Here is a 24,876-nt window from a genome sequence, read left to right as displayed (position 1 = left end):
AACACGCCATCCGTGACACTGACTGTCTCCTCACATTCACACCTAGCACCTAGCTCTTCTGATTTAATGAATACAATGTGTTATAATACTAGATATTATACTACTTAAGATTAAATAAATAAAAAGTCAATACCGCTGTTGTAGAAATAGTGTGCACATTTAATACAAAACACACGCACCATAGTACACACACACACATAAATAATAAAATAAAATAGTACAATAAATGAAATAAATACAAAAACACAGCACACACAAAGAAATATATAAGAAAGTAAATGTATATAAAAATAAAACAAGTAAATACAAAAGTTAAAACAAGGCTAAATATATATATATACACTGAGTTTTCTAACTTCACTTTGAACTAGAGAGGAAGACATTTAGTTTGGTTAACTTAAGCTACTTAGAAAATAGTTAAAATTTGTCTAAAAATATCAATTGACAATGTATAATGTGATATGCAATTATAACAAATATAGCAAATTGTTATTCACGGGTCATACACCAAAAAATAACATTTGTTAATAAATAGCTAATTTAAACAAATCGGAAATCTGACAGTCCAGCTTCCTGGAAGATGAATAGGCCTGAGACCTTAAACTATCCATAATAAAACCGTCCCACCTGGACTTTTCACAAGGACACAATTATAAGTAATGTCACTATCAGTTTTTTTTACTAAGTTTAATAATATTTATGGCAGAAGGTCCTGTATGTGTGTTGTGTGTGATTATTTTTTGGCATCTGCCCTCTCCCTCCTCTTTTCCTCCTGCCACTGTTCTAATGTTTTGGTTGCTGTGACAGGACAGTAGTTCTGGCCGTAGTACTGGCCATGTCCAGTCTCCTTTAAACAGGGCTGGTGACACTGGCGACACTGGTTGGTTTGTACAGTCCGAATATAGGGTCTGCGGGCAGTTGGTGGGGATGGAAGGGGAGCAGAAGGGGCAATTATTTTAGGATGCTGGGCTTGTGGGAACAAAAAAACTGGTTGTGAAATAACCGGGTTTGGAAAAGGGGTAGAGGCAGGTTGAGGTGGCTGCAGTGTAAAAAGCTGCCTCTGTACAGGCAACTGGGTGGGATGGAGGTGGGGAGCCGCAGTCTTCCTCCTGTCCACTGCCTGCCCTACTGTGCTCTTTGGCAGGTTGTACTGTAATGTAGGACCAGGACGTACAGGAGCAGCAGTGCGCCTCATTTTGTGAGGTGGGAGAGGCACCGGAGCAACAGGGACTTGGGGAGGAAGGTTGAGTCCTTGCTGCAGGATGCTGAGGTCCTGCCTCTTCAGCCGCCTGTTGTGCCACTGGTTGACAGTTGTCTGGCTCACCTCAAACAACTGCAGGGTAGTGCCCTGCATGACTGTCCCATTGCCCAGGACAAGCTGCCTGATCTTTCTGTAGTCATTCAGAATCAGAGTCCATCTCGTCAGTGACTGACTGCCCTGCTTCTTTGGGCTCTTGTGCAGCTCGCAGAGCTTAATCATTATTGACTCAACGAGTCGGCAGCAGTCTGGCCACTGGGCAGGGGACCCTGATGAGCCGGCCACACTCCGGGTCATGCTCTCCACCCCTGGCACAAATGCAGTTTTATTTGCCCGGTAACGTCCATCTAATGGCTTCTGCTGGTGCCGTGCAGAGTAGGCCACCCTCTGCTGGTCGTACGGCAGAAGGTCCTGCCACAGAGCCACTATGGTACCCGCCTGTTGTGGGCTGATGGTGTCGCCAGGTTCAGCCCTCAGTCCCACCAAGTACTGTGCCAGGCTGTCCACTTTGTCCATCCCTGGGACACCACACTCATCCACAGCCTGGAAAATGTCACAGTACATTTCAATCAAAAAACAAAACGAAAACACACAATATCACAGCTGTTGCAGGGTAAAGTGTCACAAGAAGACTTACCAGTTGTTGCTCAGGTGCTGCTAGGGTCCTAGCCGCGGCCCCAGAGGGACCAGCAGTGTGAGCGATGGGGAGAGGTGAGATGGCGGTAGTGGGAGGCACAGGAGGGGGAGTGGACATTGGCAGCACAGGAGGAGGGGGAGTGGGCATTGGCAGCACAGGAGGAGGGGTGGCACAGACCGATGGCATGATCTGTTAAATGTTATAAGATTTTATTTTATTAAGCTTTTATTCATTCTTAGGATTTTTACATATTACCTATACTATAAACATGTTACATACTTGATTACATCATGAGCAGGTGTGCACACTGTCACAGCATGATAAAACATATGAAAAGAATAATTACCAGTTGTTGCTCAGGGGCCTCTGTCCTGTCAGATGCAGCTGCAGTCTGGAGAGAAGCTGGGGAGGAGAGAGATCCCCCGTGGTGTCGTCACAGCTGACACGTCCAGGAGCGCGATGGTGGGGTCCAAGCTGAGACCGAAGGCTGCATCCTCAAAGCCCTCATCTTCCAGCTCTTGCTCCTCGCCCAAATCTTCCAGCATCTGATTGGTTTCGTCAGAGTCCGGCTGTACTTCCTGCATGGCCCTTCCTGTCTGGTGGTAGAGGTAGTCTATACCAATAAGCTCACCTAAGAGAATAGAATGTGAGAAGGTTTAACTTTCATAATGTCAAATGCTGTTAAGAATATTGTATTTGGCGGTTAAACATAATATCATCATAAGGAAAGTTAAAACTCACCAGTGTAAATAGAAGGTGGCTGAAAAGAGGGGTCAAGCTTCTTTCCAAGCACCTTCATACTTAAATCGTTCACACAGTGAACAAGGTCCCCCGAGTAGCTGAGCCAGGAGGGAGGCTTGACAGCCAGGGATGCAGCTTCACGGTCCTGGTTCCATCTGCACAGGCCTTCCAGGAGGTACAGCTGGAAATTCAAGCCATTGGCACTTGTTCCTTATTTGACAAATGCAGAAGTAACTTTAGTTAGTTTGTTGTCATTTGAAGAACATTTGTTATAAATGTTTCTGCCTAAATACTAACGACAAAAAACATTCAACTGAAAAATATTTAATCTTATTGATCAATAATGTTTCAAACTGACCTGGAATGAACCTATTCACATGGAGGTGAAATGACTCCAGGGACGTGGACCCTCTGGCACACCTGTATGTAGGCAGCACAACCCCCCCCTTGGTTAAGGTACCAGTCTGTGTGTACAGCAGCACACCCGGTTCATCTTGTATGCACTTAACGTGCCTCCTCTGGATGTTCCAGATGTGCTCCATCCTCTCCTGGTTCAACAGAGGGACACCGAGGAGGTCCCTGCCCTTTTCCCCCATCAGCTCCTGTAGAAGGCCCTCAATCATGCTGATTGTCTGCTGCACCCCTCTTGTGCGCCTTCTGCAGTGAAGGGAAAGTTCGTCCTTGGTGATGCGCTGGTCCACCAGATGTTGGGTGATGCCAGGCACACCTTCCTCTTTCAGCTGCTCCCTCTTGGCCTGCTGCAGCAAGGCGACATCCCCCATGTCCCACTCAAAAATGCAGCTAGAAAGTCTGGCCATGAATATGGGGTACAAGGGGTGTGCATCCTTTGTACACCCAGATGCCAGTCTCCTCAGGAAGTGGTAGATGTCCAGCCTGACTACCAGGTTTGGCCAGCCACCAAATCTTTGCTGCAGTTTGGTCTGCCCTTGGCCCTCTCGACAGCAGTCACAGTCCACATATAGCAGCCGAGGAGGAGCCACACCAGCACTGCTGTACCTGCTGATAAGGTCAGCTGCCATTTTGTCCAGAGCAGGACCCTCCTGCGTTGTCAGGACACTTATGAGGATCTGGCCCACCTCATTGCTCACAGACGTGAGCCAAAAGGCCGTCCCCTTAGCAATGCCTGACAGCTTCTTGGTTATCTGTAATCATACACAAATTAAAGTTATTGATAATAACTTCATATGGTGGTAGTTGAATCACGACAGTACAGTGATAAAGACTCCATCCTGTATTGTACATGTATGTATAACTACGTACTACTTTTGTTGTATTGTGAAAAATGTACCTATATATATATATATTAAAACATTTACTTTTTTTGTCGAATCCATTTTAAGGATGTCACCAAATGTTGATGTTATGCTGGCTTTGATGTGGTCCAGCCTGCACAAAATGTCCCTTCCATAAACAGCCAGCATCCAGCGGTGGGAGGGGATGTCTACTGGCTGAGGTGGTTCCTGGAATTTGACAGGGAGAAGGCCTGGCTGAGCGACAAAGTCTGAGCATGTCCCCAGGTACCGGCAGAGGCGCTTAAGCCACTCCTCGCTGTGGTTTTCCCTCAGCTGCTTGACCAAGCGAGTGGGGCTGTTTCCCAGAGTTCTCTCCCTCAGGAAACGAATCACCCGCATGTCACAAGCGTATCTGTGTAGAACAAAGGGAAAGAGAGAAAAACAGAGGCAAACTTTAAAACAAGCTAATATCTAGTGTTTCAAATAAAAATAAACATAAGATAGATAGGTTATATAATCTCAGTATACTCACTTCTGCGTCAGAATCAATCTGAATTCCAGCCTGTGCGCCAAATCAAGCTGGTCCAAGATGGCCTTACTGGTGGAAAGGCAGCTGGTCTTGCAGTTCTGACACCAGAGGGTCTCTGTGATGAGGAGGTAATACCGGTCCACATCCAGAACGTGCCGGGCTCTCTTGTGGGCGCCATATCCTGTTAGCTGTTTCCCACACGCAGAACAGGACAGCCTAACCCTCCAGAGGTGGTACGGCATCCACACGAGAAGTCTGTGGGTGAAAAAGCGCTCTGGAGCGGGCACCTGGTGATATATGAGCGCTGGCTCTGGTGGATCGTACCACAGTTTCAAGTCTGGGCGCAGTCGCTGGTTCTTCCACAGAGCTGCCGAGATCCACTTGTGGTCCTGAAGTGGGATTGTCTTCAGCAGCTTTACAGGCAGCCAGGTGGACTCTGAAACCGGAGCAGCCACAACTGATGAGGGACCAGCCACAGTAGCAGCAGAGGCTGCGGGGGCAAATGTGGCGATGGCAGGAAGGGCAAGAGGAGCAGAGGAGGGCCCAGGGGAGGATGACGCAGCTGCTTCAGCTGACACTTCCTATTTCATAAATGATAAAACAGGCATATAAAAAGACATGATTACAAGCAGATCATGAGTGATGATTGTTTCAAATTAATAAAATATCAATGTGAAGAAAACAACTTAATTGAGGACTTGCTTACAGTGGTTGCAGTAGACACAGGAGAGGGAGGAAGAGACAGAGGAGAGACAGTCTGAATGAACAGCTTGGGACTGCGGGCAGGTGCTGGTGTCCTTGCTGTGGCACTTGTAACAGTGTTTGTGGCAGAACTGCTACTTATAGGCTATAAGAATAAGAGCGCAGTTTGCAACATTATAAATAAAAAATCTGTAATTATCAGGTATAACAGTAAAAAGGAAAGCTAGATCACTTCAAAAAATATTTTGGAAAGAAAATCATAAGGTACCCCAAGCAGTAAAAGAGTAAAGGCGCAGATATTAGAGAAATCAATTTCAAGCATATATTACCTTGCTTGAATGCTTCCCGGCCAAACTCAGGTTTGGCTTCAAAGAAGCTCCATGTGAACCACCGAACCTTGGCTTTGTAAACTGTCAAAACAAAAAAAAGTAACTTGAAGAGGAGTTTTTGTAAATTCTGTATATTTAAATATATTGACAATATTAGTTTAGTTAAATCACTATTTCTTATTACCGATGCCAAGGTAAGGGGTTGTTTGCGTGGCGACACTGTCGGCCCAGATGTGAGGGCAGGTGTCACTGTCGGCCCAGATGTGAGGGCAGGTGTCACTGTGGGCCCAGATGTGAGGGCAGGTGTCACTGTGGGCCCAGATGTCACAGCAAGTCCCTGTGACGTGGCAGAAGGGGACACTGGGATCGAGCTGGAGGGCTACAGGAGGTTCACAGAAGAAAGAAAAAAAAGATGTCAGAATAATAATGAATACAATAAAAGCAAACATTTTGTATATTTTTTCTTGTACCTTCTTTACATGGAACCCACAGTTACATAACTGCTGACCTCCGAAGAGAGACATTTGTCCCCTTCTTTGAAGTGGACATTTCTCAATCTGTAATATTGTTTGACAGTAAACCATTACAATGTGACATATGTATGACTTAATTTATTTTAATGATCGATGTTCACATATCACTTTGTTCAAGTTTACCTTCAGAAACAGCTCATGCCACTTTTTCTGGCGGGCAGCCGGCCTGTTTCCAGCGTCTGGGGGCCAAACCCCAAGGGCGGCAAACCTCCGCAGACGCATCATCCACTCATCAGGCTCCATCGCTCTGTGCTTTTTTAGCTTTGAAGCCATCTACCATAAATATGGAAGTGTCATTTATAACAAACCAACAAACGTTTAACCACTAAATATCATTACACCTGAATATACAGCCTCCAGTGAGTGCAATGTTACTTGTACAGTGAAATACAGTGGTGTCTAAATCAGCTAACTCTAACTAAATATCTAAATAAAATGAATTATTATTATTATTAACTATACTAGAGAAAAATCTCGCCAGGGCAAAGAAAATGCTCGAACGTTATATTGTCATTGAAGTCTAGTATTTATTAAGCAGAATAAAATGCCACAGTAACGTAACGGTATGATTATTTTAGCATGATATTGAGACAGTTCTTTTTTTCCTCTCAAAAAGAGGACAATGATTTAACGGTTTAGTGATGTTAGGTAGACTATAGCTTAATAATTACGAGAGTAGGTCTGCCTTCGTTTTGCCAATCAATAGCAGAACTTAAGCAGACCTACTATCGTAATGATTAAGCTTTTTTCATTTAAGAAAGCCAGATATCTCGATAAATTATGAATTAAATAGTCATTGTCACTTCTTTTTACTGCGTGAACGGGCGCTTAAAAGAGGATAATGACTATGCATAGCGCGCACTATTGTGGCGGTATATCACACTGTTAAGGCAATCTGTATCCACCAGTAGTAGCCTTAGCGTAAATAACATGTAGTAGGCTACCTGTATGAACAGACATTCACCTTAAAGTGAGGAAGAAAAGCCCTTATCAGGCTACCGCTACCTACATTATAAATTCAATCGGCTAAGAAGTAACGGTCACTTTATTTTTACACCGTGAACGGGCGTTTGAAAAGAGGATTAGATGCGCCGCAGCACTGTATCGGTATGCCCCATAGATAGTATAGCGTTTGACCCAGCGACATGTATAACACTGTAACACAACGGCAATGTATTAGTATTCAACTAAAAATAACCTAGCGTAAATAACCTGTTTTAACCATATACTAGCTATGGTTTTTAACTGATCATCAGGCGGAAAAAAGTCAAACTCCAAAAGTACATTTTTAAACAAGGCCTAACGTAAACCACGATTTCTTCATTTATCCGTCATGTAACATAGTTTTAACAACTTAGCCAGTTTAAAATAAACACAATGATAACGGCGACTTTACCTTAGCGGAGTCCTGTCATCAGCTTTGAATGTCCCGGGGGCCGGTGAGAGACGTTATATGGCAGTGACAGAGCGTAAGCGGCAGGCAGATGCGGCCCCGCTATTGGTCGGGAGAAGTCACGAGGGGAACTGAATCGAGGACATGGGGCACGGCGATTGGTTGAAGATCGTGAAAAAAATAAAAACGCATCTAGGAGATAGCGAGACGTGATTGGTCCGCCATCTAGGAGATAGCGAGACGTGATTGGTCCGCCATCTAGGAGATGGCGAGACGTGATTGGTCCACCATCTCCAGTCCATCTCCCCCCCGGCACCGCTAACCGGGCTACGTTAAGCGCATTTTTAGCAACAATTATCGAATTTGAATGAAAGAGATCAAATAAAGTGATCAGGTTGCTGCCTTTTAGTGCCTCGTACAACTCATTTACCCTAAAGTTATTTCACAGTTGTATTTGGGTTGATGGCCTTTGTTTAGAATTCATGATTGTTTAGGTACATTGGTCATCAATTCTGGCATCTTGGGAACATAGGGAGCATAATTGAAAGCAAAAAGTTGTCACATAGACACCGCCAGAGCAGCAGTGTTTGGATCAAGTACAATATAGTGGTCCACAAGTCTTCCACTTTAGCCACCATAACACGGACCAGCGTGCATCACAGTAGGATTCTTAAATGGCAGTGGTGGGATTTGAACCCACGCCTCCAGAGAGACTGGAGCCTAAATCCAGCGCCTTAGACCACTCGGCCACACTACCTCTTTCTGCAAGACTTTCTTTCAATATTTTTTTGTCTTTCTTAATATCGTTACATTAACATGAGCTGCTAAACGTGCTGTCATACTTTGACCACATTTCTAAGCGTTTATGGTGATTGTTTCAAATTCAGGATGAATCAAGAACTTGATTTTGGTCCTCAAATGTGCCACCTCAGGCAACACCTTTAGCCACCATAACACAGATCAGCGTGCATCACAGTAAGATTCTTAGATTGTTAAATGGCAGTGGTGGGATTTGAACCCACGCCTCCTGAGAGACTGGAGCCTTAATCCAGCGCCTTAGACCACTCGGCCACACTACCTCAATGTACCTACATTTCTTGGGGTTTTTCTTCGTTTTTTAGAAACCATGAACAAAATACTAATTGTCAATCGTTAAGTCACAAACTGATCAACTTCCTGCCATACAGTGCCTTTGAGGACGTATTTGTCATAGACCCTTTTCACAGTTTTAATTGCATTGAATGCCAATGTTTAAGAGTCCATTGCTCTACCGACTGAAATAACCTGGCTATTTTTAACCATTTTTAAGCAACCATTTTCAAATTTAAATGAAATCCTTTTAAGAAAGCAGAGACCAACGGGCAAAAAGGCCTCTGTTTTATTCAGCAGAGTAACCTGGAAAGAAGGCTTGATAGGGCCTATCATGTCATTTCTTTCCAATGCATTTCAGAGCTGTGAACATTTTGTGGCGTAACCTGCCAATTTTGCTCACAACTGCTATTGGTACATCTTTGTAAACCTAATGCTCCTCAAATTCAGTTTAGAGAATAAACTGAGCGCCCAATGTGGGGCTCGAACCCTCGACCCTGAGATTAAGAGTCTCATGCTCTACCGACTGAGCTAACAGGGCTACTTTTAGCCCGTTTTTAGCGTCAAACTTCGAACTTGAATGCAATCCTTTTAAGAAAGCAGAAATTTGCAGACAAAGGGACCTCTATTTTTTTCTGCAGGGTACCATATCAAGAGTGCATGGTATAAAATCTCCTTGGGTTCCAATGCAGTTTAGAGCAGTGAAGATTTTGTGTCCAAACATGACAATTGCTATTGGTAACTGATTTCAAACCTAATGCCGCTCAAGTTCTGCTTAGAGAATAATTTGAGCGCCCAATGTGGGGCTCGAACCCACGACCCTGAGATTAAGAGTCTCATGCTCTACCGACTGAGCTAACCGGGCTACGTTAAGCGCATTTTTAGCAACAATTATCGAATTTGAATGAAAGAGATCAAATAAAGTGATCAGGTTGCTGCCTTTTAGTGCCTCGTACAACTCATTTACCCTAGAGTTATTTCACAGTTGTATTTGGGTTGATGGCCTTTGTTTAGAATTCATGATTGTTTAGGTACATTGGTCATCAATTCTGGCATCTTGGGAACATAGGGAGCATAATTGAAAGCAAAAAGTTGTCACATAGACATCGCCAGAGCAGCAGTGTTTGGATCAAGTACAATATAGTGGTCCACAAGTCTTCCACTTTAGCCACCATAACACGGACCAGCGTGCATCACAGTAGGATTCTTAAATGGCAGTGGTGGGATTTGAACCCACGCCTCCAGAGAGACTGGAGCCTAAATCCAGCGCCTTAGACCACTCGGCCACACTACCTCTTTCTGCAAGACTTTCTTTCAATATTTTTTCGTCTTTCTTAATATCGTTACATTAACATGAGCTGCTAAACGTGCTGTCATACTTTGACCACATTTCTAAGCGTTTATGGTGATTGTTTCAAATTCAGGATGAATCAAGAACTTGATTTTGGTCCTCAAATGTGCCACCTCAGGCAACACCTTTAGCCACCATAACACAGATCAGCGTGCATCACAGTAAGATTCTTAGATTGTTAAATGGCAGTGGTGGGATTTGAACCCACGCCTCCTGAGAGACTGGAGCCTTAATCCAGCGCCTTAGACCACTCGGCCACACTACCTCAATGTACCTACATTTCTTGGGGTTTTTCTTCGTTTTTTAGAAACCATGAACAAAATACTAATTGTCAATCGTTAAGTCACAAACTGATCAACTTCCTGCCATACAGTGCCTTTGAGGACGTATTTGTCATAGACCCTTTTCACAGTTTTAATTGCATTGAATGCCAATGTTTAAGAGTCCATTGCTCTACCGACTGAGCTAACCTGGCTATTTTTAACCATTTTTAAGCAACCATTTTCAAATTTAAATGAAATCCTTTTAAGAAAGCAGAGACCAACGGGCAAAAAGGCCTCTGTTTTATTCAGCAGAGTAACCTGGAAAGAAGGCTTGATAGGGCCTATCATGTCATTTCTTTCCAATGCATTTCAGAGCTGTGAACATTTTGTGGCGTAACCTGCCAATTTTGCTCACAACTGCTATTGGTACATCTTTGTAAACCTAATGCTCCTCAAATTCAGTTTAGAGAATAAACTGAGCGCCCAATGTGGGGCTCGAACCCACGACCCTGAGATTAAGAGTCTCATGCTCTACCGACTGAGCTAACCGGGCTACTTTTAGCCCGTTTTTAGCGTCAAACTTCGAACTTGAATGCAATCCTTTTAAGAAAGCAGAAATTTGCAGACAAAGGGACCTCTATTTTTTTCTGCAGGGTACCATATCAAGACTGCATGGTATAAAATCTCCTTGGGTTCCAATGCAGTTTAGAGCAGTGAAGATTTTGTGTCCAAACATGACAATTGCTATTGGTAACTGATTTCAAACCTAATGCCGCTCAAGTTCTGCTTAGAGAATAATTTGAGCGCCCAATGTGGGGCTCGAACCCACGACCCTGAGATTAAGAGTCTCATGCTCTACCGACTGAGCTAACCGGGCTACGTTAAGCGCATTTTTAGCAACAATTATCGAATTTGAATGAAAGAGATCAAATAAAGTGATCAGGTTGCTGCCTTTTAGTGCCTCGTACAACTCATTTACCCTAGAGTTATTTCACAGTTGTATTTGGGTTGATGGCCTTTGTTTAGAATTCATGATTGTTTAGGTACATTGGTCATCAATTCTGGCATCTTGGGAACATAGGGAGCATAATTGAAAGCAAAAAGTTGTCACATAGACACCGCCAGAGCAGCAGTGTTTGGATCAAGTACAATATAGTGGTCCACAAGTCTTCCACTTTAGCCACCATAACACGGACCAGCGTGCATCACAGTAGGATTCTTAAATGGCAGTGGTGGGATTTTAACCCACGCCTCCAGAGAGACTGGAGCCTAAATCCAGCGCCTTAGACCACTCGGCCACACTACCTCTTTCTGCAAGACTTTCTTTCAATATTTTTTTGTCTTTCTTAATATCGTTACAATAACATGAGCTGCTAAACCTGCTGTCATACTTTGACCACATTTCTAAGCGTTTATGGTGATTGTTTCAAATTCAGGATGAATCAAGAACTTGATTTTGGTCCTCAAATGTGCCACCTCAGGCAACACCTTTAGCCACCATAACACAGATCAGCGTGCATCACAGTAAGATTCTTAGATTGTTAAATGGCAGTGGTGGGATTTGAACCCACGCCTCCTGAGAGACTGGAGCCTTAATCCAGCGCCTTAGACCACTCGGCCACACTACCTCAATGTACCTACATTTCTTGGGGTTTTTCTTCGTTTTTTAGAAACCATGAACAAAATACTAATTGTCAATCGTTAAGTCACACAAACTGATCAACTTCCTGCCATACAGTGCCTTTGAGGACGTATTTGTCATAGACCCTTTTCACAGTTTTAATTGCATTGAATGCCAATGTTTAAGAGTCCATTGCTCTACCGACTGAGCTAACCTGGCTATTTTTAACCATTTTCAAGCAACCATTTTCAAATTTAAATGAAATCCTTTTAAGAAAGCAGAGACCAACGGGCAAAAAGGCCTCTGTTTTATTCAGCAGAGTAACCTGGAAAGAAGGCTTGATAGGGCCTATCATGTCATTTCTTTCCAATGCATTTCAGAGCTGTGAACATTTTGTGGCGTAACCTGCCAATTTTGCTCACAACTGCTATTGGTACATCTTTGTAAACCTAATGCTCCTCAAATTCAGTTTAGAGAATAAACTGAGCGCCCAATGTGGGGCTCGAACCCACGACCCTGAGATTAAGAGTCTCATGCTCTACCGACTGAGCTAACCGGGCTACCTTTAGACCGTTTTTAGCGTCAAACTTCGAACTTGAATGCAATCCTTTTAAGAAAGCAGAAATTTGCAGACAAAGGGACCTCTATTTTTTTCTGCAGGGTACCATATCAAGACTGCATGGTATAAAATCTCCTTGGGTTCCAATGCAGTTTAGAGCAGTGAAGATTTTGTGTCCAAACATGACAATTGCTATTGGTAACTGATTTCAAACCTAATGCCGCTCAAGTTCTGCTTAGAGAATAATTTGAGCGCCCAATGTGGGGCTCGAACCCACGACCCTGAGATTAAGAGTCTCATGCTCTACCGACTGAGCTAACCGGGCTACGTTAAGCGCATTTTTAGCAACAATTATCGAATTTGAATGAAAGAGATCAAATAAAGTGATCAGGTTGCTGCCTTTTAGTGCCTCGTACAACTCATTTACCCTAGAGTTATTTCACAGTTGTATTTGGGTTGATGGCCTTTGTTTAGAATTCATGATTGTTTAGGTACATTGGTCATCAATTCTGGCATCTTGGGAACATAGGGAGCATAATTGAAAGCAAAAAGTTGTCACATAGACACCGCCAGAGCAGCAGTGTTTGGATCAAGTACAATATAGTGGTCCACAAGTCTTCCACTTTAGCCACCATAACACGGACCAGCGTGCATCACAGTAGGATTCTTAAATGGCAGTGGTGGGATTTTAACCCACGCCTCCAGAGAGACTGGAGCCTAAATCCAGCGCCTTAGACCACTCGGCCACACTACCTCTTTCTGCAAGACTTTCTTTCAATATTTTTTTGTCTTTCTTAATATCGTTACATTAACATGAGCTGCTAAACCTGCTGTCATACTTTGACCACATTTCTAAGCGTTTATGGTGATTGTTTCAAATTCAGGATGAATCAAGAACTTGATTTTGGTCCTCAAATGTGCCACCTCAGGCAACACCTTTAGCCACCATAACACAGATCAGCGTGCATCACAGTAAGATTCTTAGATTGTTAAATGGCAGTGGTGGGATTTGAACCCACGCCTCCTGAGAGACTGGAGCCTTAATCCAGCGCCTTAGACCACTCGGCCACACTACCTCAATGTACCTACATTTCTTGGGGTTTTTCTTCGTTTTTTAGAAACCATGAACAAAATACTAATTGTCAATCGTTAAGTCACACAAACTGATCAACTTCCTGCCATACAGTGCCTTTGAGGACGTATTTGTCATAGACCCTTTTCACAGTTTTAATTGCATTGAATGCCAATGTTTAAGAGTCCATTGCTCTACCGACTGAGCTAACCTGGCTATTTTTAACCATTTTCAAGCAACCATTTTCAAATTTAAATGAAATCCTTTTAAGAAAGCAGAGACCAACGGGCAAAAAGGCCTCTGTTTTATTCAGCAGAGTAACCTGGAAAGAAGGCTTGATAGGGCCTATCATGTCATTTCTTTCCAATGCATTTCAGAGCTGTGAACATTTTGTGGCGTAACCTGCCAATTTTGCTCACAACTGCTATTGGTACATCTTTGTAAACCTAATGCTCCTCAAATTCAGTTTAGAGAATAAACTGAGCGCCCAATGTGGGGCTCGAACCCACGACCCTGAGATTAAGAGTCTCATGCTCTACCGACTGAGCTAACCGGGCTACCTTTAGACCGTTTTTAGCGTCAAACTTCGAACTTGAATGCAATCCTTTTAAGAAAGCAGAAATTTGCAGACAAAGGGACCTCTATTTTTTTCTGCAGGGTACCATATCAAGACTGCATGGTATAAAATCTCCTTGGGTTCCAATGCAGTTTAGAGCAGTGAAGATTTTGTGTCCAAACATGACAATTGCTATTGGTAACTGATTTCAAACCTAATGCCGCTCAAGTTCTGCTTAGAGAATAATTTGAGCGCCCAATGTGGGGCTCGAACCCACGACCCTGAGATTAAGAGTCTCATGCTCTACCGACTGAGCTAACCGGGCTACGTTAAGCGCATTTTTAGCAACAATTATCGAATTTGAATGAAAGAGATCAAATAAAGTGATCAGGTTGCTGCCTTTTAGTGCCTCGTACAACTCATTTACCCTAGAGTTATTTCACAGTTGTATTTGGGTTGATGGCCTTTGTTTAGAATTCATGATTGTTTAGGTACATTGGTCATCAATTCTGGCATCTTGGGAACATAGGGAGCATAATTGAAAGCAAAAAGTTGTCACATAGACACCGCCAGAGCAGCAGTGTTTGGATCAAGTACAATATAGTGGTCCACAAGTCTTCCACTTTAGCCACCATAACACGGACCAGCGTGCATCACAGTAGGATTCTTAAATGGCAGTGGTGGGATTTGAACCCACGCCTCCAGAGAGACTGGAGCCTAAATCCAGCGCCTTAGACCACTCGGCCACACTACCTCTTTCTGCAAGACTTTCTTTCAATATTTTTTTGTCTTTCTTAATATCGTTACATTAACATGAGCTGCTAAACCTGCTGTCATACTTTGACCACATTTCTAAGCGTTTATGGTGATTGTTTCAAATTCAGGATGAATCAAGAACTTGATTTTGGTCCTCAAATGTGCCACCTCAGGCAACACCTTTAGCCACCATAACACAGATCAGCGTGCATCACAGTAAGATTCTTAGATTGTTAAATGGCAGTGGTGGGATTTGAACCCACGCCTCCTGAGAGACTGGAGCCTTAATCCAGCGCCTTAGACCACTCGGCCACACTACCTCAATGTACCTACATTTCTTGGGGTTTTTCTTCGTTTTTTAGAAACCATGAACAAAATACTAATTGTCAATCGTTAAGTCACACAAACTGATCAACTTCCTGCCATACAGTGCCTTTGAGGACGTATTTGTCATAGACCCTTTTCACAGTTTTAATTGCATTGAATGCCAATGTTTAAGAGTCCATTGCTCTACCGACTGAGCTAACCTGGCTATTTTTAACCATTTTCAAGCAACCATTTTCAAATTTAAATGAAATCCTTTTAAGAAAGCAGAGACCAAGGGGCAAAAAGGCCTCTGTTTTATTCAGCAGAGTAACCTGGAAAGAAGGCTTGATAGGGCCTATCATGTCATTTCTTTCCAATGCATTTCAGAGCTGTGAACATTTTGTGGCGTAACCTGCCAATTTTGCTCACAACTGCTATTGGTACATCTTTGTAAACCTAATGCTCCTCAAATTCAGTTTAGAGATTAAACTGAGCACCCAATGTGGGGCTCGAACCCTCGACCCTGAGATTAAGAGTCTCATGCTCTACCGACTGAGCTAACCGGGCTACTTTTAGCCCGTTTTTAGCGTCAAACTTCGAACTTGAATGCAATCCTTTTAAGAAAGCAGAAATTTGCAGACAAAGGGACCTCTATTTTTTTCTGCAGGGTACCATATCAAGAGTGCATGGTATAAAATCTCCTTGGGTTCCAATGCAGTTTAGAGCAGTGAAGATTTTGTGTCCAAACATGACAATTGCTATTGGTAACTGATTTCAAACCTAATGCCGCTCAAGTTCTGCTTAGAGAATAATTTGAGCGCCCAATGTGGGGCTCGAACCCACGACCCTGAGATTAAGAGTCTCATGCTCTACCGACTGAGCTAACCGGGCTACGTTAAGCGCATTTTTAGCAACAATTATCGAATTTGAATGAAAGAGATCAAATAAAGTGATCAGGTTGCTGCCTTTTAGTGCCTCGTACAACTCATTTACCCTAGAGTTATTTCACAGTTGTATTTGGGTTGATGGCCTTTGTTTAGAATTCATGATTGTTTAGGTACATTGGTCATCAATTCTGGCATCTTGGGAACATAGGGAGCATAATTGAAAGCAAAAAGTTGTCACATAGACATCGCCAGAGCAGCAGTGTTTGGATCAAGTACAATATAGTGGTCCACAAGTCTTCCACTTTAGCCACCATAACACGGACCAGCGTGCATCACAGTAGGATTCTTAAATGGCAGTGGTGGGATTTGAACCCACGCCTCCAGAGAGACTGGAGCCTAAATCCAGCGCCTTAGACCACTCGGCCACACTACCTCTTTCTGCAAGACTTTCTTTCAATATTTTTTTGTCTTTCTTAATATCGTTACATTAACAACAAATTCAGAAGATTTATAGTACAGTTGGCTAATGGCTTACAGTTAGGGATATGCTGTATATTAGCTTTTACCTAATCACCTATAGCCGGTTTGCACACACACAACAACGGGTCAAAAAATACTTGCTGCTGGTTTATTTATTTCCTGGTCAGTGCAGATACAATAGAGCATACAGCACACCACATCGTGCAGCTATGAGATTGCAGTATATCAGCTATCACACTGCTCCACAGCTGCAAGTGGATTGGTTACCTGCTGTGAAAAGATTATGACGTGAATGGACCATTCACTGCAAGGAATTGCAGTTACCTAACACAACTTAAACCATGAAGTGCTGTGGTGGAGACGTGTTCGTATTCTGAAAAAACAAACTGAATTCGATGTTGATGTCGTCTATTAGTCTGAAGCCAGACCAATAGATGGCTCTGTAGATAAGGTAAGGGCAAAGTTGTCTGATGCCAATCGACTGGAGGGATGTTTCAAATGAAGGGTATGCTCACAACTCTCTCTTTTTCAGGTGGTGATGCCCGGCAGCAAAAGAGCTATAGAGGTGGATGAGTTGGAGGATTTGTCCCAGTTGGAGTAAGTTCACACACACACACACACACACACACACACACACACACACACACACACACACACACACATTAATAAACGTTTTCTCTCATGTTCTTAGAGAGGTGTGTGAGAGTTCCGTGCTTCTGAATCTGAAGAAGAGGTTCGAACGTGACTGCATTTATGTAAGTTTAATTACTGACCTTAAATTCTGATCCAAAGCATTTTGATTTCGGTGAAATAAATCCAAGCTGCAAATGAAATGTTACGTTGAAAAATATGCATAGGAAATGGCACAATTAAGTAATTGAATTATGGTTAGGGTTAGGGCGCTGAATGTGTTTAAAAGACCTTTAAATCCTGATATCCTCAGTTTGATAACCTGATAGTCCGAGACCAACCCACAAAAATATGAAAAAAAAACTGCACTGCAAACAACTGAGGGGACCTGCAGACTCATTTTGGTGGGTCAACAACAATTAAAGGTCAGAAAAGACCAAAAAGTTTAATAGGTACTCTTTAAGATTTGTTTTTGCCAAACAACAGATGTACTGCTACATAATGGCCAACTAAATACTCTAAACCAGGGGTTCTCAACCTTCTGCAAGCTGGGCCCCCCCCAAAGCTGGGTCATTGCAGTTGGGCCCCCCCCCCCCCCCCACCTGCTTTCACACAAAAACCGCCCCAGTTTTTGTGTGAAAGCGTCCACTCTCTGCGAGACAAAAAAAAAGCCACCCGGAGGATTTGGAAAGTGGCCAGATTAAGCTCAAAATGCTACCTGCGATTAATGTGCTGTGCAGCCTGAACGCGGAGTTGTGTGTGTCTCCTCTCTGCTCTGACTGCAGGCTGAGACTGCTGCGGGAGGCTACTGAGAGACTAACCGCCCGTGAGTGCTCGTGAACGGGCAGCGGCTCACGGCAGCAGCCGCTGACAATTTTTTTTTTTTTTTTTTTTTTTAATTTTAAGATTTTCTTTTAATTATTATTTTTTAAGATTTTTTTTTTTCATTCCGTAGCGTAGCCTCCTCGCGCCCCCCCGGTAGAGTGTCCGCGCCCCACCGGTTGAGAACCACTGCTCTAAACCAAAACTTCTAAAGCAGCATTAACTAAACTTTCCATAATCATTCGTAGCACTATTCTGAAGCTTATTACAGAAGGATTTGTTCACATGTTGTTTTGTTATATATAAAATGTAAAAGGCTCTATCCGAAATTTGTCCTGTAAAAACCTTGGACAATAAAAACACTAAGATTTTAACTCTAGCTTTAACCAATATCTAGACTTTTGATTTTATGAAAATAGAGATGCAAAAAAGCAGCTAATTAGTTCAATATTGAAACATTTGCATATTTATTTAAACATTTCTGAAAAAGTGGCAGTACAAAAAAATATTGTCATCAACTGTCAAAGTTTCATGATGATATCCATTAAATTGTAAAATTGTACCCTATTCACTTGCATTGTCTCGCCTGTGCAATTTGTTTTCCACCTTAGACTTATATTGGAAACATGCTGCTATCCATCAACCCCTTCAAGAGCCTTAACATCTACACAGAGAAGCTGAGACAGACATATCAGGGCAAAGAGCAGCAGAGAAACCCACCGTGAGCAAGACCTTCTTTACATGTGTCTCTAAAGCCCAGTTCAGACCAAAGATTCGCAACGAGACGCAACTGCTCGCAACCAGCTGGCCTGGACGTTCTAAAACCGGATCTGGCAATTTGACATGTTAAATCTTCTGCAACTCCTTGCAACGGCTTGCAACACGCTGCAACGAGTAGTTCCAATTGCTGCAACTTCTCCCCCGCGACGTTCTAAAACAGTCTCATTGCAAGTTGTTGCGAGTTGAATCTTTGGTCTGAACTGGGCTTTACAGTTTCAACATCCTCCCACATATTTGTCATAACTTACTTTTTGTCTCTGTTGCCCTTTGCTACAGCCATGTGTATGCCATAGCCGACGCTGCTTTCAGTCAGTCTCAAGCCTCCACACAGGAACAGTGCATCATCATAAGGTACTGACAAGAACACCATTTTTTTCATACATTTTATGGTCTATTTCTGTTTACTTTTTGCAAAATTATTGGTGTTATCCTTGCTGCCTTAGGTTTCAATGAAGACCCCTAAACAGTTTCATATGTTATATGAATAAATTTCTTATTTTCAATATTTGTTTCTCATGGTCAATGAAAACAAACACCACAACCAACAATTAATTAATCCTCTTAAGGATTGTGTGTGAATCCCAAAGCCTTATGTCTTATTCTTCTAATAAAGGCATAAAATGTCTATATAATAATTTGAAAAAGAAACTGGGTCATATTTCAAGTATTTTTTTTATTTTCTTGTGTAGTGGCCAAAGTGGTTCAGGGAAGACTGAAGCTACCAAGCTGATAGTCCACTACCTCAGTTCCATGTATCAGGGCATAAGCGACAACCTGCGACAGGTAATTCGCCTTGGATAAAACACAAAGGAAAAACCTTCATTATGTACAGGTTTATAAGCAGTTAGTGACACTGTAGAGTGTTGACATCCAGGTTATGCCTTTGATTAATTTCCTTCTCCCCCTCATGGACCAGCCCATGGAGGTCTTTGCCATCCTGGAGAGTTTCGGAAACGCCAAGACCATCCTCAACAACAACTCCAGCCGTTTTGGCAAGTACCTCCACGTCCACATTCTCCAGTGAGTCCACCTAACATTAGCCTCTGTCAGGAATCTCTGTTGTTCCAATGTTGCTACCCCTGAGGAGACTGGTCGCAGCTGTTTTATACTGTTTTGTTGACTCTTTCTCATCTTGGTTGACAGTGGGGTTGTTGTAGGGACCTCCTTGTCTAAGTATCTCCTAGAGAAGTCCAGGGTTGTCTTTCAGGTGAGACCACTGAGTGAGGTGTGCTGTGTGCAGACATCATTAAGGAAGTAAATTATGTTCATTTTGCCAGCCAAAGCTGATGTATTATGGTCAAAACAGATTACAAGACAAAAAAAAAAAAACATCAAATTAACTTTGACACACACTTTGACACTAGCCTGTTGCTAGCTACGGCAGGCCCCCTTTCTTTTACATACCATTTGTTTTCATTTACCAGTTTACAGAGCCCCCATGCTGCTAAAAATAAAGTCAGTTCACACACAGTACGGACAGGGCGATATTCACAGATTTTAACCAAAAGTGATTTTGACCACCAGAATCGCTGATTCCACCTTAAAGCCACTACGAGTAAGTCGGCACGTTGGCGACACCTTTGAACAAAAGCGGTAGTATTTTTACGACGCCAGCTGTTGTGAAGCTGTTTTCTAGCTTGTGCAGGGCCTCAAGATTCAAATAATCAGGAAGCAATATAGTGCGTGTCCGTGTGTTGAAAGTGTGAGGGCACCGGACTCTTTTCGGCTCGGTGAGAGTGGTTAGTGACACAGCATCAACTACACCTGATTGCAATGAGTTGATCCATTGTCACCTCTCACGGAGCTGAACGAGTATGTGTCCCCACACAAAGCGAATGAACGAGAGAAGGCAGTTAGTTATGGATCACGATGAGGTAATGTGTTTATGTTGTTGTAAATAATGACTATTTCAGATGAATAATGGTCATCTGATGATGCTGGTGAGGCAAAGTAAACTTTGTTTTAGTAGGCTACCGCTCATTCATTTAGGAGTAAACACTGCAGTCTAGGTTCGCTCCGTGAAATTGTGTATACGTTGCTTGGCAACGCCCTCCCGCCCGCCTATCACTCTCCCTTTTACCTTTTCTTCATTGCATTTTCTTTTTTTTCTTTGATGGTTCAGCCCCGTTATCAGTCATTATGACGACAAATAGCCTAACTGTCTCAAACAAGGCTCTCGCTCCCCTTCTAGGATGACCAGATCGCATTTCCATTACTTTTCACACGTCCCGCAAATTGAGACGTTGTCCCGCATTGTTATTAAAAGTGAGCCTCCCTTTTTAAATGCGTGTTTTATAATCTGGCATTTATCCGATAGCTGTGAGGAGACAGCAGTCTCCGTTTGTCTGTGTGTGTGGTTGTCTGTGTGTGTGTATCGGGCTGCTGGGCTCAGTGGCTCTGTGAAGGTGCTGCCTGCAGTGCTTCAGCGTTTACTTTCCTGTTACTTCAAAATAAAAGCCAACTCACGTTTGTCAAGTGAAATGCTAATGTGAAGCCAGTGAAATGCTTTTAATGTGAAGCCGCAGCCTTAATGCTCTATTTGTTTAACAGTAGCTAACTTAACTGCTGCGCGCTGATCTAAAGATAGTGTTTTTTTAATATAGAAAGCCGTGTCTCTGGCATTACCGGTGGTGACACGAGTTTATTTTGCTAAAAAAACGGCACTTTGTCCCGCATTGTCCCGCACAAACGTAGTCTTTGTCCCACATCTGGTGAATTGGGATCTGGTCTCCCTATCCCCTTCCCTCACTTGGAGTGATAGGCTTCTCAAATCGCGTTCCTGCGCCATACTGAAATCTGCGACCAATACGGATATGTGACCATAGAGCATGCACGAGCGAACCGAAAATCGGACTGGGTGTACGACCAGATCAAATGCAGTAATAAAAACTATATAAAAACGTCTTTCTTTGCGCTGATGGTCTCGTTTGCTGTTAAAGGTAATTTATGATTATGAGAGGAAACATGAGGCTGTTTAAAATATATTTAAATGTTACTCGTAGTTAATGTTACTCTTTTTTTAAAGATAAAATTGCGTCAATGATACCTGCTGATATCAAAATATTAACATTGTCATTGTGAGCATGTTAAAGTTTGCATGTACCTCAATATAGCTTATAGCCTCACAGTACTGCTAGCATGTCGAGCAAGATGGTGAATCCTCAGAAGTCATGAACTAAGTCGACATCACCATTCCTCTTCTCTCATTCCCCTTGTAGGCCAATCAAGAGAGAAACTACCATGTGTTCTACGAGCTGCTGGCAGGTATGAACGACTGGGACAAACAGGAGTTCTACCTGCAAGGAGCCGAGACCTATTACTACCTAAACCAAGTATATCAATGAACACAAAACTAATTCTCTATCGCAGGGGTTTTGTAATGTTTTTTCCCTTCCATCTTCCCTCATTATACTGTTAACACATTTTTTTTTTGTTTTCTCCGACCTCCTCCAGGGGGGCGCCTGTGAACTGAAGGGGAAGCAGGACAAGCAGGACTTCCAGCTCTTAGTCCAGTGCTTTGAGACCATCGGTCTGCATGCCGAACAGGTCTCCACCGTCTGGGCCATCCTCTCTTCAATCCTGCAGCTCGGCAACATGTGCTTCAGCTCATACGAGGTGTGTGTGTGTGTGACAAATCTGACATTGATTTTATACATCGGTTGTAAGGCTGGGAAATTAATTGTCCAAGAACCTCTTTTCTTTTACTCTTAATCAGCAGTGATTAATTGATTTCTTTTTTTAAATCACAAAGATAAGATGTGTTCTATTTCATTAGATAAAATAGAGCATATTTACATTGCAAACCTTATCATTGAACTGTAAGGGCAAAAAAACAAAATAATTGTTTGTTAATCGTAATCGAGGTCAAATGTTCAATGAATGGTGATTTAAATATTGATTTTACCCAGTCCCTCATCATTTGGTGTTTTCTGCTTCAGAGCGAGTCGTTCGAGGTGGCTAGTATCTTCAGTGAGGCAGAAGCCAGAAGGGTTGGCTCCTTGTTGCAGATTTCCGCCGAGGCCCTGCAGACCGTCATCACTCACAGAGTCACAGTCAGTATCCTCTAACGCCCACGTCAGGACTCTTTATGAGTTATGTTTTAATGTTTCTGTACATGTGCAATCTGATGAGCTTTTTCTCATCTACAGGAGACGACCTATGACAGGATCTACTGCCCTCTGTCTGTGGAAAGTGCCATAGAATCCAGGTAAGACCTTTTCACAGTACCCATGACGGGTAATGGGATCGATGTTGTGTAAAATTAGTGGATTGCCCCTTGAAATAGTTGTAACTTTAACATTTAAAAGTACACATCGCCACCTCTCCTTCCGTGTCCTCTCTTGCAGAGATGCCATTGCCAAAGCCTTGTATTCTGTGCTGTTTGATTGGTTGCTGGAGCAGATCAATGACTGGTTGAGTCCCACAGAGATGGACAGCACAGTGGGCATAGTGGACATCTATGGCTTTGAGGTTAGTATTCTGGGCCTGGGACCATGTGTGATGTCACACATTGGAAAATGTAGGGTTGGACAGTGAGACCATAAAACACAATTTCTGCCTTTTCTCCGGCTACACAGTAAATTTTGAAGTGTTAAAATAACACTAAAAGAGTTAAATTTAACACCATTTCCGAGTGTATTTGGTCCCACTCAGAATTGGAGTTAAATTAACTCTCTTCAAAGTGTTACAATTTTAGAGTTAAATTAACTCAAAATAGAGTTAAAAATACACTGTATAGTGTAATTTAAAGCCTTATAGAGTACTTTCTACACCCCGTCTTTTAACTACCGAAATTGACACCAACACTAGGAGGCATTCTACTCCAGCTGTTGTTATATTAACTCAGATAGAGTTAATGGAGTTTGACACTGCATATTTAACACTGGGGAATTTACTGTGTAGGATGAACCGGTTTCTAAAATGTTTGAACATTTATAATACATAGTATCTCAGAGTTCAATAGGAGTCTTTAAGATGGAAAAGTTGCCTATTGGTGCTTTAAATAAAATCAAAATTTCAGATTTGTTTCTTGCGTCTGTGAATGCAGTTGACTTACACAATACGGATCACTGTACAATAATAAAAAAGAAAGCAATGAACAAGCACAAGAAAATAAAGTATACAAGAAAATATAAAAACATTCTACCGAATGAGTGTTGCTATTATTAGCTGTAGTCTAATCATCAAAGTTATACAAAATGCACTTGTTCATGGTTTTTTCAACATTAATATGGTGGACATCTACAGCTTTGAGGTTGGTATTCTGCCTGGGTCTTGGTCTGTCTGAAAGCTCAGCTCCTCTGTGTTCTCCTGCAGGACCTGGGAGTGAACAGCTTTGAGCAGCTGTGTATCAACTTTGCCAACGAGCAGCTGCAGCACTTTGTCAACAAGGCGGTGATATCCCAGGAGCAGGTCAGTGGGCTGGAGATGAGATCCATGAAGAAGAACTGATCCTTGCTAAGGCTTTATGAATAGTAGAGGAGTAATTGAGCAATACCCTATAGATCAGGTATATACAGTAATCCATTAATAAGAAGAACATTTGGGTTGCTCGGTTGTGAAAAATCCCTTTGGTTGCATGGTCTTCCAGCATGACACTTCCTTTTTCTTTTAACTAACTCCTGGCTCCAGATTGCGACTGTCACTGCTATACTTGCCATATGATAGAGGGGGGCTTAATTGCCCCAATCCGCTCTGGTACTATTGGGCGACACAGTTAAGAACGCTGATGTTTTACTTTTCAGAAGAGGAAGCCCCTCTCTGGAGGGAGATGGAGAGCCACCAGCTGGGCCTCCCTCTTCCCCTTTTCCTGTACTCAGATAATGTTAAAAGGCTTTAAAAAATCATAAAGAACCCTATGGTTAAAAATATGATTACTGTGTTACAACAAGTTAACAAACATCTTGGGGAGCATGTCTCTCTCTCACTCTTCAGTCCAATCTGGGGAAACAATTATTTCCCTCCAGGTAAATCCGATGCGGGATTCAAATTCTGGGCTGACAATGGAATACAAAAAATTGGAGATTTATTTAACCCAGTCACGAAATATCTGAAATCATTTGAAGAACTAACTGCTGACTATAATATCCCCCTTAATCAATTTTTTAAATTTTTACAATTGCGTAATTTTATCCGATCACAACAGGGCCAATCATTGTCTATCCCACCCCTGTCAAAAGTAGAAAAGATAATGTGTACGGACAATTTGGGGCGGGGCATAATCTCCAAATTCTATAACCTTCTAGTAGCCGAGTCCTCAGAGTCATCGGTAAAGAGGCTGGAGGCTTGGAGGGAAGACCTACATGACAACATAACCATTGTGGACTGGG

The 24,876-nt window shown here is 42.6% G+C and overlaps 1 protein-coding gene across 1 annotated transcript in view; it reads left to right on the top strand.

Moving 5' to 3' along the window:
* The window catches only part of myo15b (myosin XVB), a gene marked incomplete at both ends in the record, with an annotated part of 210,118 nt that overhangs the window by 137,367 nt on the left and 47,875 nt on the right, over positions 1 to 24,876 (top strand). Inside the window, 13 exon segments of the mRNA XM_080049005.1 lie at positions 16,848 to 16,912; positions 17,007 to 17,070; positions 18,379 to 18,488; positions 18,824 to 18,898; positions 19,237 to 19,330; positions 19,464 to 19,567; positions 19,691 to 19,754; positions 21,766 to 21,879; positions 22,001 to 22,162; positions 22,486 to 22,599; positions 22,696 to 22,754; positions 22,894 to 23,017; positions 23,864 to 23,959. Coding sequence (XP_079905131.1) covers positions 16,848 to 16,912; positions 17,007 to 17,070; positions 18,379 to 18,488; positions 18,824 to 18,898; positions 19,237 to 19,330; positions 19,464 to 19,567; positions 19,691 to 19,754; positions 21,766 to 21,879; positions 22,001 to 22,162; positions 22,486 to 22,599; positions 22,696 to 22,754; positions 22,894 to 23,017; positions 23,864 to 23,959 — 1,245 coding nt within the window.

Source organism: Ammodytes marinus (genome assembly GCF_949987685.1).
Source record: "Ammodytes marinus genome assembly, chromosome: 20".
Taxonomy (NCBI): Eukaryota; Metazoa; Chordata; class Actinopteri; order Uranoscopiformes; family Ammodytidae; genus Ammodytes; species Ammodytes marinus.
Note: the sequence above shows the minus strand (reverse complement) of the source record. Positions and strands in the feature narration are given on the sequence as shown.